Genomic DNA, 17,883 nt, shown 5'->3' with positions numbered 1-17,883 from the left:
CTCAATCTCCTCTCTCCCCTCCCTCGTCTCCCCCACTGCTGACCTGCCAAGCACTACTCTTTTTGGATGCTTTTAAAATTTTTTTCTTTATTTAGACAGAAAAAAATCAACTTATTAAAAGTAAAACGCAATAAATAAATAAGTTAAGCATTGAGAACTGTTTGAAATTTAGACTCCCCAGGCTCCCCTTCCCATTCCCTCCCCAATCCACCCCCACCCCTTCCCCTAAAACCTTTTCCTAAAGAAAATGACCAGGTAATAAATCCCTCCAGCCCTCCCCCTTTTCCCACCCACACCCCTTCCCACCCCTGACCTTCAAACCAAAGAGAAAAAATTAAGAAAGAAAAAAATCCACGGGGAACATTGTCTAAACTCCCAGAAAGAGAGATGGCAGCGTCCGGGCCTGGCTGGCTACCGCACCAATGTGGTATTTACAGGAAAGGGATCAGCAGAGACTGTAAACATTATTTGGGGGAGGGGAGGTCTTTTCTCTTGGGGAAGGTTCTCTGTGGCTGAGCAGGAGATGGGCAGCCCCAGAGGGGGACTTGGGGAGGCAGTGAGCTTCAGGGCCTGATGGCCCAAGTACAGGAATGTCCTACCTCTAGTAGGGGCAGAGGAGTGAGGGGGGTGGGGAGAGCTGCTGAGAGACCCCCAGCGTGGAGGAGAGGCTAGGAATGGGGGGATCAGAATCCCTCGTTCCCCTCCTAGGGGTCTGCACAGTTCAAGAGACAGAAGAAGTAGTCCCCTAATGGGGAGAGGTGGGGGGAGAAGGCTAGGCATTGGAGGTGCCAGGGCACAAGTACCACCCCTTGGTAGGAGAAAGAGATGCCCTGGAACACTGGGAGCTGTGCCCCCTTGTTCCCACTCTGCAGCCTTTGTGAGGTCCAGCAGGTATCGGGGAGGAGGTGGGGGCCCAAGTGATCTACAGGGTCTCAGTCATGTCATTCCCCTCAAGACTGTGGTGGGCATCGGGGGGAGAAGAAAGTTGGTTTGTGAGGAGGGGTGAGGCTAAGTGGAGGTGTCTGTCCTGCTTCCCCAGGACCCATGAAGCAGCGTCCCCAGGGGCCCCAGCCAAGGGCCAGAGCAGATGTGCAGAGAGGGCTTGGGGGTGGTCAATGGGGGAGGAGGGGATTGGGGGAATGTCCCCTTCCTCTGGCATCTCCAGACCTGTGAATGAAGGAAACATCCGTGAGGGGGAAGAAGACTGGTGAAGGGATGAAAGGGGAGTGGGGTGAGGAGAGGGGAGAGGCACATGGGAGTGGATGAAGGGAGGTCAGCATTTGTGGCACCCAAGGGAGGAAGGGGGCTATCAGTCCAAAGGGGTCTAGACTCAAGGGGAGGGTTTAGGTTGGGGGGCAGGGAAGGAGCCAAATGAAGGAAAAGAAGCTACAAGAAACCACAGGAGGTTAGTGAGAACACATTCAAACAGCAAATGCGGAAGAGCAGAGGGAGAGAGACAGAAATGTAGAGGATCGGAGGGAAGGAAAGGAGAGCCAAAGGGCCAGGAGGACAGAGAGACAGGAATCAGTGGGGGGATGCAGCGGAGGAGACCAAGGACGGTGTCTCTGGGGCAGTCAGAAGAGACCAAGAAAGCCACAGAGGGAGAGCGAGCCCGCCGGCGCCGGCGGGAGGAGCGGGAGGAGCCGGGTGGGGGTCCTGGGGAACTGCGCTGGGGCAGGGGTTTCCATGGAAGAAAACACTCCTGACCCAGCTCTCCGGCTTGTTTCCTCGGTTTTTACAAAAGGAAGTCACAGCGAAAGAGAGAAATGAACAGAACACAGACCACGATCACCACTGTCTGATCAAACACGGCCCGCGTGCTGCCCCCCAGCCCTTGCACGGGGTTGGGGGGGCATCCTCCCCCCACTTCCGCGGCCCCGCCCCAAAATAACAAACATTCGGCTCCAAAGACAACACGCTCGTTCCATGCGACTTACAGGGGCCCGGAGCAGGGGTCCGGGATGGGGGCGTCGGCCGACTTTGGACACGGGCCCTGGGCCGGGGGGCCCCCAGGGTGGGGGGGAAGTTAAGCAGCCGGGAGTGGGGGGAAAGGGGGAAAAACAGAAAGTGTGGGTATCGTTCTTGGGTTGTGCATTTTAGGGGACTTCGTCCAAGGGAGATAAGCAATAAAAAATAGAACCAAGTGTCGTGTCCCTGGGACCCTGAGGTCAGGGTGATAGCTGCTGAGGGGATAACGGAGACTCCCGGCCGTGAACCTCCTCTAGCTAAACCAGAACTGCTCCCAAGGATGCCGAGAGTTGGGGCTCCGCCTCCTCTCTCTGCACTGCTCCCTGCGGATACCCCACTTCCCCTCTGACCCCGACCCCCACCCTTCACCCCCCCAGGCTCCTGCCGCTGAAGCGAAAAGGGAGGGGATGTCCTGGAGCCCGCCTGGGGCGGCCACTGGACCGGCCCATGCACCCCCAAGTCCTGACCCCCTTACTCCTCTCCAATCCGAAGCAGAACCAGGAGAGAGGCACACACAGACACACGGACACACGGAGACCAGACACCAGGGGGGCAAGGGAGGACACAAGACAAGGACAGATACAGCTCTGGAGGCCACAGCCCCAGGAGCAATTTATTTGTGTGTCAGGGGAGAAGGGTACATGCTGGTGGACACTGTGTGAAGAGGCTTGGGGGGTGGGGAGATGAAGGGGAGCCGCCCTGCATTGCTCTCCTGGGAGTCTGGGGTGCAGGGCACAGAGGGTAAATGGAGGAGGGGAGGAAGGGGATGGCCAATGGGCCACGGGAGGGGGTAGCCCTGGAGCTGGAGGGCATAATAATGAGCGGAAGGATGGAGAAGGGAGAAGAACCCACCTGCTGCCCCTCAGTATGGGCGATTGGCATCCTTGGGCCGCTTGAGCTGGACTTTGAGGCGCTTCATGCCAATCTGGAAACCATTCATGGCCTGAATGGCAGCCTGGGCGCTGGCCGGATTGTCGAAGCTCACAAAGCCTGAAGGGAGGGATGGGGGTGGTCGAGGCCGTTTAGACTCAGCCAAAAATTCCACTCAACAAATGTTTATTAAGCACCTACTATGTACATGTGCAAGGAGTTGTGGACAGAAAGATGGCCTCAGTCAAGCAGACTTGAATTCGAGTCTCACTTCTGATACATCCTAGCTGTATCCTTCTCGGGCACTTACACAATGATTGCTGAGCCCTTGGTCCACAGGGTTTCCTTGTCGGAAATTCCCTCCACCAAGGAAGGCACAGATCTGGACCCAGTGACTGGGTCAAACCCCGGGGAGACAAAGACGAAATGCAAACCCATCCCTGCCCTCGGCACTTCCAATTTAAGCAGCAGCCCCCCCTAAGTGTAATTGTGCCATCCTTCCAGTGTAGGCCCTCCTATAGCTTCCTTTTTTTTTAGGCAATTGGGGTTAAGTGACTTGCCCAGGGTCACACAGCTAGTAAGTGTCAAGTGTCTGGTCTGAGGCCGCATTTGAACTCAGGTCCTCCTGACTTCAGGGCTGGTGCTCTACCCACTGTGCCTCCGAGCTGCCCCCATAGCTTCCTAACTAGTCCTCCTGATCAGTCTCCTCCCTCTCTGATCCATCTCTCACATAACTGCCCAAGTGACGCACCATCTGGCCAAGCCTCCCTTCTCAATTTACTCCCGCCTGCTAATTACCACTGGGACAAAATACAAACTCCTCTGTTCGGCATTCAAGTCCTCCCCAGCCTGGCCCTCATCGACCTTTCCTGTTCGTCTTTTTTACACATTACTCCTTCATGCACCCAAGGTCCAGCCGAACTGGCCTTTCTGTCTCTGTGACTTTCCCCGGGTTGTCCCCCATGTCTGGAAAGAGCTCTGCACACACTGGCCTCAGCCTTCCCAGCTGCCTCCACACTCCGCTCACATCCCACCCCTTCCATGAAGTCTGTCCTGACCCTCCCTCATTAATTCTGTGTGTTTATTTCGAATATATGTGACACGCACTTCCATGTCTAAGTGTCGTCTCTTCCCATAGAATGTAAATTCTCTGGGGGCAGGGACAATATCATTTTTGTCTTCCTGATCCCCGTGCCTAGGCACAGTGACTGCCCCCTACTGGTTACTTAATACATGTTTGTTGATTGACTCTGGCTGACCAGCACTCACTAGGCTGGTCCTCAGATCCTAAGACCTACGGAAGCCTATCCTAACTGGGGGGACCTCCAGAGACACAGCCACAAGGAGGCGCGACAGTAAGATTTAGGCATGAGGGAGAAATCTAAGGACACAAGAGGCATTCCAAGAGCTCTCAGAAAATCTGGGGAAGGAAGAAAGCTCTTTTGGCTGGAGCCCTAAAGCAGGGAGGCAATGCTGCTGGCTGGCTCCCTGGTTTCCTCTATCCAGACTGCCTCCTCCAGGGGATCTGCTTGGATTTCAGAGGAATGGGAAAACCCAACCTCCTCTGCATCACTGACTCTACTCCCCCAACACAGGCAAATTCATAACTGAAAGGGAGCTTAGACTTTATTTATCTAGGCCAACTTATGACATGGTGTAGGCAAATCCCCTCTACGGTAACCCCGAGACATCATTCAGCCTGACTGCCTCTGACAACGCTGAGCTCACAATCTCCAGGCGGCCCATTCCACTCTTTGTTATTATTTTTTAAAATACGCTTCTATTTATAGAATACTTTTAAAGATTTGCGGAGCCCTTTCCGCACAACAACCCAGTGAGGTATGTAATGAACACTATTCTTCCCATTGTGCGGATGAGAGAGAGGGTCCTCAGGCCCAGAGAGAAGGGATTTGCCCTAGGCACTGAGCACCACAGTTGGAATTTGAATCTAACTCTCCTGGCTGCAAGGCCATGGTTATTTCCACCATATCATGCTGCTATTAGAAATGGGTTGCCTATTCTCTACCAAAACTGTGCCTTCCTCCAGAACAACAAGAAAGAAGGAAGGCCTCCCTCACGTAGCAGCCCTTCAATTCAACTCATTCCACCAAACAGTATAGTATACCGCGGGAGGTATAGTAAGTGTTTGAAGGCAGCGGCCTTCACTGTCTTTCCTTCAGGCCTGACACAGGCACTTTTCAGTTCTTCCTCCCATGCCACGGCTTCTGTGCCCCCTCCCCCAAGCAGGACTGCTTAGCCCCTACATGAACTAGTGCTGGTCCCTACATGGGAAGGAGGAGATGGAGCCAGGAGGATCTTTGGGGTGGATAGGCTGGAGGGAGAGTGATCCTTACCAAAACATTTACTCTGATTAGTGGCCCGGTCGACAAAGACCTTGGCAGATATGACATGGCCAAAGGGAACAAACATCTGTAGGATCTCAGAGTCAGTGAACTCCTGGGGCAGGTGATAGATGAAGATGTTGCAGCCATCAGGGCCTGGGGAGTTGGAGAGAGGGAGACAGTGACAGGGCGGTGAAGAGAGAGAGAGAGAGAGAGAGAGAGAGAGAGAGAGAGAGATAGAGAGAGAGAGAGAGAGAGAGAGAGAAGAAGGGAGACAGAAAGAGACAAGAGACAGAGACAGAGAGATGAGAGATGAGAGGCAGAGAAAAATGACAGATGGCTGAAGCAGGCCAGAGCCCCCCAACTTAATGCAGGTCAGGGTCTCAGTAGCACTCTTCCCCACTCCCCTCCTCATTTCCAGACGTCTGGGCCCCCCACTCCCCAGCAGTAGGATCCTATGCCTGCAGCCCCCACTGTCCAGGCCCGCCCCCTGCCCTGACACATCCCTATCTCCCAAATCCCCCCACCCGAATCTACCTTCTCGCTGCTGTTGTTGTTGCTGTTGTTGGGGGGGTGGAGGGGGCTGCTGGGCGACCAGGGCTGGAGGCTGAGGGAAGGCGGGCGTGACCAGGCTGTAGGCTGCTGGGTAGGCTGCTGGGGGGAGGGGGAGGGGAGGGGAGAGAGAGCCAATGGGGCTCTCCCTGACCCACAGCCAGCCTTCCCCCCACTTCCCCCCAGTCTCTCCAGAACTGGAGCCAGTCTTCAGTCTCCACGGTTCATTCACCCCTGTCAGATATCTATCTAGCCTCGTTTCTTCCTGCTGGGGTTTCAGTTTTTCAGTGGAAACAGAGAGTAATGTCCCAAATTCCCACCAAACAAGAGGCGGCTTTTACCATGTCCCTTCCCTTGGGTTCCCATCCTTTCCCCACCTGTGTAGTGCTGCATTCCTGCGTAGGCCTGCTGGAGAGGGTCCACGGGGGCTGCGGGGCTCTGGGCTGGGGAGAACAGCAGAGGGGTTGTGAGAGCCTGGACGGGAAGGCCCAGAGGCAGAGCCCAACCAGGCACATCTCTGACCTAGCCCACCTGGATAGGGGTGGACACCATTGGGATAGAGGGTGTCAGGGGCTGGCTGCCCGGTGGGCTGGGTGGGCACAGGGCTGTAGCCGTTGACACCCAGGGCGGCAGGGATGGCAGAGACAGGCGTGGCAGCGATGGCAGGAGGGGTGCTGGTTCCTAAGGAGGAGAAAGGGACAGAGACAGAGAGAGAGAGAGAGAGAGAAGTAGAGAGACAGATGCACACACACATACACATGCACATGTACACGCACGAGGAGAGACAGATGGAGAGTCTTAGGAGGAATTTCGTGGGGTCCTACTGTGAAGGATAAGGAAGCAAATGCCCCTCTCTTTTGTTCACAGACCAAAGGGAGCCCTGACCCTAAGCCTTTCCAGGCTCATCCAGGCCCTCCTAAGGTTACTGCCTCCCTTTCCACCCCCTGCTCCTGGAAGGTCTGCCCACGGCACACTCTCCCATTAGTTCTGCTGCAGACTACCCTGGCCATCCCCTGGCTCAGGCGTAAGGTAGGTCCCCTCACCATTCCTGGTCCTCCTTGACCCTCTCGTGGCTGTCCCATCTCCCAGCCCATCCCTACCTGAGGAGGGGGTAATGGGAGTGGCAATCAGCCCGTTGGCGTTGATGGCAGCCATGTGCTGCATCTGCACGGCCGCCATAGTGGCCATGGGGTTGAGGTAGGCACTGTGAGCTGCTACCAGGGCCGCCTGCTGCTGCATCAGCTGGGGAGGTGGGGAGAGGGTATGAATGGGGCTGGGCTCCTGGATATCTCCCCAACCCCTTCCCACCCACCCACCTGAGCAGGCCTGCATTTGGTATTCTCCCAGGGGTGAAGGGCTGAGTGGGAGAAGAGGAAAAGAATAGAGGAAGGAAGGTAGACAGGGTAGGGTTGGGGGAATGGGCCCAGGGTGGAAAGGAAAGCTTAGGGATGAGGGCCTGGGGGCCAGGGAGAGCAGGACTGCAGATGAGACTGAGGGTCAAGAAGGAGGAATGGGGAGGAGAGTGGGAGATATTTGATGGGGCAGAGAAGTGAGGGAAGGATTGAGGTTGCTGCTCACAGCTTGGGTGTAGGCGCTGTAGGCTCCAAACTGGAGGGCAATGGGGCTGAACATGCCCAGTTGGGTGGCCACCTGCTGCATGCGTCTAAGGCCTCTTTCCTTCTCTGTGTCAGCAAATTTTACCACAAGGCTGGATGAGGCACCCTGGGAACAAAGAGCCAGCAGCGGTCAGATGACAAGAGTCAGAGGGCCTTCCTCTCCTACGGGCAGGCCTCTAGCTTCCTGCCCTGGGCTTTTTCTCACCAGTGTCCACAGCAGGAGGGCAGTGCTATAAACTGACTGGCTAGCATCCTGCTCCCCCTTACTAGGCAGTAAGGATTCCCTAGGCTCAGGCAAAGTTCCACTAACAATTTGCTCGATGGCTCTTGGAATTAATCAACCAACTAACCAACCAATCAGTAAGCAAACCTCTTTGGGACCCTAAGAGACCCCAAAATAGGGGAAACTGTCTCTGAATCACAGAATTTCCGAGTTGGAGGAGACCTTAGCAGTCATACCCTAGAGTAAAAAGAATCTCCCCTACCCCCACTGCCTCGAGGGGCGGGCCACTGCTGAACCTTCGACTGTTAGAACATCTTTCCTGACATCGAGCCTAGGTCGCTTCTGCGGCTTCCACACATTGTTCCCCCGCCTCTCTTCAAACACTTGGGACACCATGTCCCTTCCTCCACTCTCGCCCTCAGCCTGCTGCAACAGCTCTTCCTTGGGCACAGGCGCCTTCCCAATCCCACTGCCGTCTGGATACTCTGCTCTTCACTGTCCTTGCTAGACTGACCCTAGCCCTCCTGGGTTCTGACCCAGGCAGAGGACACGTGGACACAGCTTCTTTGGTGTACCACCCTGTTAATTCGTACAGAACTTGCTGTCCGGGGAATCTGCGGCCTTGAGGCCACACATGGCCCTCTAGGTCCTCAAGTGTGGTCTTTTCAGCCAAAGGGCCACGTGTGGCCTCAAGGCCACAGGCTTCCCAGCCCGGCCCAGACCCTCCAGATGACCTGCTATCTAACTCTGCCTCCCCATCTTGTACTCGGAAAGCTGAATTTTTTTTAACCCAAATGTAAAACTTTACATTTACCCCGATTCCATTTCATCTTACAAGATTTGACCTGATGCTGTAGCCTATTCGTTCTTTGTGGTGCCCTGCAGTCTCCTAACGCACTAGCTATCCTTCCCTGGCCCTCTTTCCTTCCTTCAAAAGGACATTAAGAAGGAGATAACTGACCTGAAGGTACTGGAAAAGTAAAAGTGTCACTGAAATTCCAGGGATTACCATGGCCATCATCACCACCATCATATCACCTCTGGATGATCTGATTTGTGGATTATCTGGGGTAGAGGTTTATAATCCCAGCCCCCCCCCCCAGGCTGCTGCTTCTTTGACCCCCAATCCTGCACTCCAGGAAGGCAGAGTGGAAGCATCAGCCTGAGGCAAACAGAAACTCTTTTTGTTGGAGGGGGTAGAATCCGCCCTTTTAAAGCCTCATGGGTGCCACAGGTGCCTTCTATCAGCAGGGCAACTAGGAGTCAACAGGCTTCCTTGTGCTGGCCAAGTCAAGGCCCCACAGGGTGAGGGATGAGGAGGTATGCGGCTACTTGAAATGCCATCACAGTTCTGAGCAGCAATGTTTACCCCTTGGCACAGACAGCCAGGGAGAGTGCTTAGCTTAGGCAGGGATCTCAGAAAGTAGGTCCCACAGCAAGGTGAAAGATTCTCACCGGGAGGGTCCGGCTGCTGTGGAGGGTGTTGATGGCAGCCTGAGCCTCTGCATGGGTCTGAAACTTTACAAAGGCACAGCCTGGGTCGGGGGAGAGAAAAGAGAGAGTGTAAAGGGATAATTGCCTTCCTTCCAGATACGACTCTATCATCACCTCTCCCCCTCCCAATCAGAGCAAAGATGCTGGTGAAAAATCCTCTGACTCTCCCCACATTGCCCCCTCCTTGCTGAAGGCCCTGCAGAGTCGCAAAGCACCAGAAGGGACACAAAGAGAGGGGTACAGCCAGCACCTAAATACTGGACAGGTTACCTTTGCTGGTCCCATCAGGCCCCCGGAGCACGGTGCACTCGTCAATGGTCCCGAACGGTTCGAACATCTTCCTGACATCTTCATCCGTCTGCTGCTTCCCTAGCATCCCCACAAAGAGCTTCCTGTCTTCTGGGAGTAGGGCGGGAGGAGAGAAAAAGGCCTTCAGAGTCTTCTTCCTTGCCCTCCCCCCACCGTAATGGAAATGTGAGAAGAGAGGGGAGGCAGGCTATTTCCAATCCATCCTAAGCCCCATGTCTATTCTGTGTGCCACTCCCCACCCCCACATGGGAAGTAAAGTGGAGGAAAGACCAAGGTGAGGGAAAGGAAGAGCTGAACTACAAGACAGGGTGCTCATCTCCACTCTGCCAGGACCTCAATTTCCCCAACTGCACAATTGGGACAACCACTACTCCTCCTGCCTTGGTCCAGGAACCTTTTGGAAATCCCAGTTTTTCTTCATAGGGGATGTCCCATCCACTCCTTTAGGCTCTGGGTGACCTGATAACCAGGACAATGGGAAGAGCTGGAGGAATGAGGAAGAAAGATCATAGCTAAGGAGAGAGCCTACCTCCTCTGTTCTCGCTGTCTGCTGGTTTCACCTGGATAGGTCGGTTCATCTGAAGGAGAGAAAACGATGGAGCTGCTGGGGACCCTTCTCCAATCAGCCTGAGGCTGGGCCTTTGGAGAGGGGCAAGGGGTGCTGACCCCCCCGTCCAGGTCATTCCCCCACCTCCATAAGTCTCGGGGAGTTGGCCTGCAGTCAGGGAGAAGGGAGGAAGGAGTCGTATTCCTCCCTTGAGATTAGGACCTGGGGAGATTAGAGGGCCACGGAGGGAGAGGAGATGAGGGAAGGAGATTCTTCTGGGGGGCACAGCGTCAAGATTTGGAAAGCAGGAGCAGGGATGATGATGGTAGAGTAGGACAGAGCCAACCGAATAGTTTTCAACCATGGCCATCTCGATTTGAAAAAGCAGGGACCAGAGAGGCATCCCCTAAATTATCCAGATTGAGAAATCCCACAGAGGACCCCAGATTGAAGTCTTGGACTGATGGAAACCCCAGAGATGCCTTGGCTTCCTCCTTGCCCTTGGGGGTCTCTCTGCCTCCTTTCCATCCCCCCTACACCCCTTGACCCCAGGGGGAAGGATCTTGGGCAGCACAAAGGGAGCAGATGCCCAGTCACCGTGGCAACGGGAGAATGCACGCCATGGCAACCGCCCACTCAGCCTGATTTATCCGTCCCTGTCGCCCCGGAGACCAGTGACGTCATCACTTCTGGTGCTCAACACGCCCAGAGAAGGGGTGGGGAGAATGGGGGATGCTGGGGGTGAAAAATTTTGTGGGGGCTGGGCAGTGGGCATAGGGGAGAGGACCAGGAAACCTTCCTTATTCCAGAGGGAAAAGAGAAGCAAAGGCCCTTTTTGGGGGTCAATCTAACCATTCTCCTGCCCTCCCTCTTCCAGTTCAAACACCCAGTTATCTCTTCCAAATGGAGTGATCTTTGAAGATGGCCCAGCCTCCCTCAAAGCCCTCCCCTTAGCACGTCTCCCACCTATTAGTAAGTTCTCCTGATAGCTAACCTCCCGACCTCCGGTAGTAGTCTCTCCTTGTTCAATCCTCAGTGGAAATGGGGGGCATCCTCAGCCCCTCTCTCCTCTCTTGCCTGAGTCCCTTGACCCTGGTGGGCCTCTGCCCTTTACAGGATGCTTTCTCAAACAGGGAATGAGGCACCTCAGAAGCCAGTGGGGAGGCAAAGAGACCTGAGAAGCTGAAATGACTGGCCACGGAGAGGGCCCTGCTCTGTCTCCCCACCTCATACCCAGTCATGCCCAAAGCCCCCCTTCCACCGGTCCTTCCCTTAGCACTGTGGCTATTTTGTTATTAACAACGCCTCAACAGTTGATTCAAAGAGAAAATATATATGATTGCCTGTTATTTCACATCTCTTGGGAGCTCCTTCAGGATGGGGTGAGGGGAGAAGGGGTGGAGGAGACACAGATATAGAAAGAGAAGAGACAGCATGAGAAGGTGAGAAAAGCCCTAGGAGGGTGTCCTGGGTTCTAGCCTTGGTTTTGTCACAAAGCAGCCAGGTGCAGACTGTGTCACTGCAGCCTTGTCATTTTCCCTCTGGGCCTCAGTTTCTTCATTTATAAAATGGGGAGGTTGGAGTAGGCCACCTCTGAGCTCCCTCTAGCCCCTCATCCTGTGTTCTCAGGTATTATTAACTTGATAGAGAGAGGCAAGCCATATCAGCTCATGTCTCCCACCCCTTATCTGTCCCTTTCCTTGTACTATTTCCATCAGTGTTCCCACTGTTTGTTCAGGTTTAAGCTGGGAAAAAACCCACCTGGTTAGACTCTGCTTGGGTCTTTTTCCCACTTTCCTGCACATTCCTAACTTCTAACAACACCTATATCTTACTGTGATTTTATCCCTAAACTAAAGGCCGAGGGACCCAGCCCCTTCGTGGATCATCAGATCAGAGGGCAGCTGGTGGAGGTGGAGGGGGATAGGAAAAAACCACCCAAATCCTCTCTCTCTGCTCCCTCCCAAGCAATCTCTGTCCTCTGCCAATCCAGGATTATCCCATCCAATGTAAAGCAGCTTAGGGAAGTGAGGGTGGAGTGTGTGTCTGTATTTAGCCTTTACTGGGTGTGGAGTGGTTGGGGAGGGTTCTTGATGGGTGGTGGACAGGGTATCACCACCATTCTCCCTTCCTTTTTCACTTGAACATAAGGAATGCCAAACAGGAGATCCCCTCATGACCTGCCAGTCTGCTAGGCTTCCCGTTCATCCCCAAGAGAGATCTAGGATTAAAAATAGGAGTCCAGGGAGTTCCTGTTCCTGGCTCAAAGCCCCCATCACTGGAACATACTGAGGACTCTTTTTATGGTAGATAGGGAAATTGAGACCTTCAGAAAAGAGGCCAGAGCAGGAGGGAATGAGAAAGGAACTCAGGCATCCAGAGAACCCCTGAAAACAGGAAATAAAGATACTTTCCCCTCTCCTCATAGGGCAGACAAAATAAAAATACACACATGCCTCGCAGACACAATAAAGTATCTACTGATAACGATAAATACATAGTACAAAGAAGTATGTACACACAAGCGTACAAATACAGGCTTCCAGACACCCTGATGCAAAGTATCAACATTTGGAAAGGCTGTTCTCATTCTCTCCACCAACAACCCCCTTCCATGCCCCTAAATCTCCCATTTTCAGCCTCTCTTCTGTCCTTTGCCCCAGTCCTTCCTGTGGGAGGCTCTGGCTTTGTTAGCTTAGCTTGGGCACACCTGCCCCCCTCCCCAGAGTCCAGATGTGCCCTGTTTACCTGGCAACCAGGCACCCACTGGGGCCCCTGTTCCCTAGCTACCCCGGCCAGGTGACAGGCCTTCTGCAGGCCTTCCCAAAGAAGAAGGGGCTATTTATACCTCAGGCAGGTACAGTTTAGGTCTCAGCGCCAAAACATAAGCTTTGAATCTTCCCTGTGCTTAGGCTATGCTTAGGGCTCCCCTCCACCAAGATATTCCTAAGTCTATTCACCAAAAGGTGAAATGCTTCCCCACTGATGCCCAAGTGTCCTAGCCAAAACTCAGGTCCTTCAGGTACAGAATATATTATGGGTAATAACAGTAAGCAATAATAACCCCAAGTGAACTAATTGTGTGAGATTATTTTTCAAATATAGAGTCTCAGGTCAAACTAAAAGCGAAGGTGAAGATGCCATTGTGAGACCACATCCCACTACTGAGGAGATATCCAAGGGCCTATGGGGTGTGCCACAGAGGAAGGAGAGTATATAACCTTCAGGCCTCATCCTGACCCACCCCTGTGGAGTGGCTCTTTCTCATCAGATTGGTTCCTTTCAGATTCTTGGATGAGGAGACAGGGAAAGAGGAGAAAGAGAACCAAATACACTCATAAAAAGGGGGCCTGCCAGAGGAGGGGATAGTGGGGAGATATTAGGAAGAACTGTCCAACAGAATTCCTCTTGTGTGTGAGCATGCACACACACACACACACACACACACACACACACACAAAGGCTGTCTGTGGGGAAACAATGAAGCTCGGAAGGAAGGCAGGTGGCAGGAGAAAAGACCTGAGGGAGGGGGAGGGGGGAGGCACAAAGGGCCAGGCAGGCCTTGGGCTCAGACATCTGCTCCCCCAACCCCTGTCAGTACCCTTGTCCTACCCCTTCAAATACCCTGGTTGGGGGTATTTACTTTCAAGGCTTACCCCAGGGGTGCTTAACTCATTCCCTGCCCCCCAAGTCTCTGGAAGCCCTGGACTATGCTCCCCAGCATGAAGGCTAAAGTGGTAAACTGCACTTCAGTTAGGTGCTTTAGGCCTATGCTGGGCAATCATTAACCTGGCCCCCAGCTTTCCTAGAAACCCATCCCCCATCCCATTTGCTTAAGAAAGAGGGAAAATGCTTCTCCTTTCCCCATCTTTCCTTCTTGCCTGAGCAGTCTCAGAGACCTGGGGAGGGATCCAGGACAGATGCTCACTATCCCCCCTACGCTGGCTGGTCCACACTGAGCCCAGACCCTAGCGCCCACCCGTCTTACTTCCTCCCTCAGTTTCCTCTCTTCTCCCTCCCAAAACTCTCTGACTCCTGAAATAGAGACAAAAGAGATACACACAGAGAGGCAGAAATGGAAACGGAGGCTGCTCATACATGAAGTATATCTCAGAGCCACTGAGAAAAGAAGGAAAGGAAAAATGGAAGAGACAGAAAAGAAGTTTCCCCATCTACATGTGCTCTCTAAAACACACTACTACACAGAGGTATTTACACATGCAAGTGCATATGATATCTATGTAGATGCATGCACACAGACCCGTAAGCCCATACACCCCATATACTCCATGTAGTCGTGTCCATTAACTTCATGGAGTCATGACCATTCTAAGGCTCGTTCTGTGGGTTAGGGGTGGGAGTATTGGGAAAGTCTAAGAGGCTGGCTTCCTTCTTCCTGAACTCCTCCTCTCCCTCGGCAGTGCTAATGAGATTAAAAGGATGCAGGAGTGTAGAGTTAAGCATTTGTGAAGGGGTTCAGGTTGGGAGCTGTTAGAAGGGCCTTGTTCCCCCAAGTCCCCAGGCCTATCTTCCTGGCTCTCTTTCCCTATCACCACTGGGTCACACTCTCTCCAGGAAAAAGAGTAAGGTCTACTTGCCATCTCCAGAAAGAGACAGGGCTGAGGCCCAAGCAGATGGAAGAGAAGTTGTCTCAAGAAAGACTTTCTGGCAGCCATAGGGTGAAGACAAGGGGATACTGTATATAGCAAGAGGGACTGGGGCTTTTCCTTCCCTCAGGAGAGATCACTTGTCTGGGTGGCAGGAAAGAAGGGGCAATGGGGAGATGGGATGGCTGGGGGTGGGAGGGAGCTGGCTAGTCTAATGAACCTCGGAGTCTGTCCTTTTGGCCTCAGTTGTCAACCCAGCCCTGTGTGATAACCTACCAGACTGATGGAGGTGAGGAACAAAGAATCGCTGTTTAGTGGGAAGCTGGGCCTCCCCTTTAGGAACCCTCTTGGCTTTCCTGGACATAGCTTCTCAAACCAGGCCCCGTTCCTCAGAATGGCAGAAGAGCCTAGTAACAGACTAAAGTCTGCCCCTCCCACCTAAGGCTCCTCCCCGGCTCATCTCTGTCCGTGTCCTGAACCATCTTGGCATTCTGTGGCTGTCAGCTTCCTCGGCCTGTCATGGGGGCACAAACTGGGCCAGTCTGAGCTCTGAGATGGGCCCCGATATGCCAATCCAACAGACGCTCCCTACCTATTTCTCAGGCCACCATAGAAACTGCCCACCCCCTCTGCCTCACACCCAATCTGGCTATTGGTTCTTTTTCAGCCATGGATACAGTGCCCTTGGGGGCCTCTTGCCTATTCCAACTGGCACTCAGAGAGCAAATCCTAGCAATTGAACATTCCCTTCCTCCAGTCTGGGATCAGCTAAGCCTCTGGGGGATAACCTGTGCGTGAATTGGGAAGTAGGAAACAGAGCTTGGGTCTACTCTTTCTCACAGGACAAGCCTATTTCCCTGAGAGTCACTAAGCTGAGCAGGAAAGGGAATGATAGGAAGGATGGAGGCTTGACAGAGGGAGGGCTTCCTGATAACTGGGGATGAGAAAAACCTTTTGTATAAGCCTGATATTGGGTACCCCTTGTGAACAACTGGCTCCTGAGTGCTGGCAAGGGGAGGCAGGAGTCCCCCGACTCCTTCCAAGTACTACAGCCCTGCAAGTACTGACCCTGCCAAGGCTGGGACTCACCCCTGGAAGCGTCTTCTGCTCGTGCAGGGCGCTCTGCGCCTTCAGGGCTGAATCGCGGGCACAATATGTCAGGAAGGCACATCCTGGGGGGTGGGGTGTTGGCAAAAAGATAGGGTGGGGGGGTGAGTCAGCCGACCTCTCCTCCCTCCCCTCCCCAAGTGCTTCTCAGTGTGGGGGCCTGAGGGCAGGAGGCCTTCTTTCAGCAGGGGCAAGTCTCTCCCTTTCCTTCTTGACATCTTTTGACTAGCTGGGGGTGTGGTGTGATGGGGAAGTGACTGAGGGGCACATTCAGTTTCCAGGGAGTTGTGAGAGATGGATGTTGCAGATCTGGGTGGAGAAGGGGGCTGAGACCCCAAAGGGAGGGAGGTGGGGATGGAAGAAAAACTCTAAGAAAGGGGAGATGAGGCCTTGGATTTGGGAGAAAAGGGGCGAGGAGTTTCCAGACAAGTGAATGTCGCTCTCCCCTCCCTTAGCTTTCCCTTTCTTTTTCTCTGTCTCCTCCAGCTCTCTTCATCTCTTTCTTGTTGCCACCATCCTACTGTCTTCAGATTTTCCTCATTTCCTAATTACTTTCCAACTTTAGATCCCTCTTTGTCTCTCCCATGGAAAGAAATATGGGTGGGCGGAGAGTGGGCTGGAGGGGCAGGGAAGGGAAGAAGCCGTTGCCTGGAAGAACCTCATCTTAGGGCAGGCCTGGGGGCACCAGAGGGGATGCCAAGCCCTGATCTTGGATGCTTACTGCGGTTCAGGCCCTGGCCCTCCAAACTTTTCCCCAGCTCCTGATTCCCCTTGGATGGGCCTGGAGACCATTCTGCCCTCACCCAACTCTTCCAGCTTTCCTAGATACCCCCAGTTCTCACTGCCCAATCTCAGGCTCTCCTTTCTTAACCCGGTTGGCCCTCCCTCTAGTTCCTTCTCTTCTCCTCATTCTTCAGATCTGACCCTTGTTCTCCCTACTCCCCGATACTCTGGGATTTCCTAGACTCTCAAGTTGCCTCTGTTCCCTCTTCCTCCATTAGCCTTCCTCCTTCCCAAACCAGATCTCATCCCTGCTGCTCTTTATCCTCTTCCCTAGCATCATTGCTCTTGTACTCTTATTTTCTCAGCTCCCCAGACCCCCTCCCTAGCTCTGATCCCGATTCTCTGTAACCCTCCAGCCTCTCTCTCTGGACCCCTGACCAGAGCTGAGCTTTTCTGGGCTACTCCATGCTTCCTTCTACAGTCTCTAACCCCCAAGGCCCCCTGTCCCCATCCACTCCCTTTTTGGTCCTCAATATTCTCAGCTTGGCGCTCTCCCACCTTCCATCTTCCTTGACCCATCCCCCAGAGCTTTTCCAGTTCACCCCCCACATACTCCCTAGTTAATGCCTCCCCTCGAGGCTTGCCCCTTGGCCCCTCACCCTTGTGCAGCCCGGTGTACTTGTCCTTGATGACGGTCAACTCGAAGATTCGGCCAAACTGCTCGAAAATTGGCTTCAGGTCCTTCTCCTCCAGGTGCCTTGGGATCTGCCCCACAAACAGCTTGATGGCATCTGGCTCCTTCATCGGGGCGGCCCAGGAGGAGGGGCCGAGGGGGGCCAGGGAGAGAGGCCCAAAGGCCAGGGGTGCTTCCCGGTGAGGAGGGAGGTGGTGGGGGCCGGGGGCACAGCTGGGGCTGGCTCCCCCTTTGGCCCCCAACCACACTGCCTGGGAGGAGGGGGTGTTCTTCACACAAAGGAGATTGAAGGGGATAGGAATCCTGAGAGCCCAGGGGTCAGAGGTCTGGGCTCACGCTGCTATGCCAGGGGGCATAGCCCAAAGGATTGATCTCTCTCCTAGAGATTTTGGCAGATGTCCCAGGATTGGTGGTTGTAGTGGTGTTTGTGGGTCAGAACCTGGGAACTGAGACTGGACAGCACGATGCTGAGACTGAGTGCTTGGGCTTGAGAGGACTAGAAATTGGAGACTGAGACTAAGAGCTGGCTGTGGCGGGGAGGGCCTGAGGGGAGGGGGCCCTCGAGCTCAAGGAGCTGGAGGCCTTGTTGGGTTGCCTGGAGTGTCAGTGGGGGAGACCCCCGGATTCCTGATTTGGGACAGGCAGGTCCTTCCTTAGCTTCCCCCCTGGCGGACAGCTCCCCTGTGGGCTGATCCTTCTGGTGGGTCCGATGATTCCTGATGCCCAATTCTTGATCTTTGATGGCGGCAGGACTCCAGGGCGTCACTTTGCCCTGTCCCTCCCCCCAGTCCTGCCCCTACCCCCCCACCCACCCCCACCCCCAGTCCCCGG

At 54.1% G+C, this 17,883-nt stretch overlaps 1 protein-coding gene across 1 annotated transcript; it reads right to left on the bottom strand.

Annotated features, from left to right (window-relative positions):
- Positions 1-939: 939 nt before the first annotated feature.
- LOC114042759 (CUGBP Elav-like family member 3) lies at positions 940-17,162 on the bottom strand. Its single transcript, XM_027861465.1, has 14 exons — positions 17,018-17,162; positions 15,618-15,700; positions 9,904-9,952; positions 9,336-9,464; positions 9,027-9,106; positions 7,311-7,454; positions 6,833-6,974; positions 6,264-6,413; positions 6,110-6,175; positions 5,776-5,834; positions 5,718-5,739; positions 5,193-5,336; positions 2,821-2,958; positions 940-1,167 (listed from the first exon to the last, which is right to left on the bottom strand). The coding sequence occupies exons 1-13, from the start codon at positions 17,160-17,162 to the stop codon at positions 2,831-2,833; spliced, it is 1,341 nt and encodes a 446-aa protein (XP_027717266.1). The 3' UTR covers positions 940-1,167; positions 2,821-2,830.
- Positions 17,163-17,883: the final 721 nt, after the last annotated feature.

Source organism: Vombatus ursinus, unplaced genomic scaffold (genome assembly GCF_900497805.2).
Source record: "Vombatus ursinus unplaced genomic scaffold, bare-nosed wombat genome assembly UNPS02014768.1, whole genome shotgun sequence".
NCBI classification, from domain to species: domain Eukaryota; kingdom Metazoa; phylum Chordata; class Mammalia; order Diprotodontia; family Vombatidae; genus Vombatus; species Vombatus ursinus.
The sequence above is the reverse complement of the archived record's forward strand: the minus strand, read 5'-3'. Positions and strand labels throughout refer to the sequence as shown.

Coding starts and splice junctions, on each gene's coding strand:
- LOC114042759 (XM_027861465.1), bottom strand. CDS start 17,162: ATGAAGGAGCCAGATGCCATCAAGCTGTTTGTGGGGCAGATCCCAAGG. Junction 5,740..5,775: donor TCCCTCAGCCTCCAGCCCTG/GTCGCCCAGCAG, acceptor CCCCAACAACAG/CAACAACAACAGCAGCGAGA. Junction 2,959..5,192: donor TAATCAGAGTAAATGTTTTG/GTAAGGATCACT, acceptor CCCTCCCTTCAG/GCTTTGTGAGCTTCGACAAT.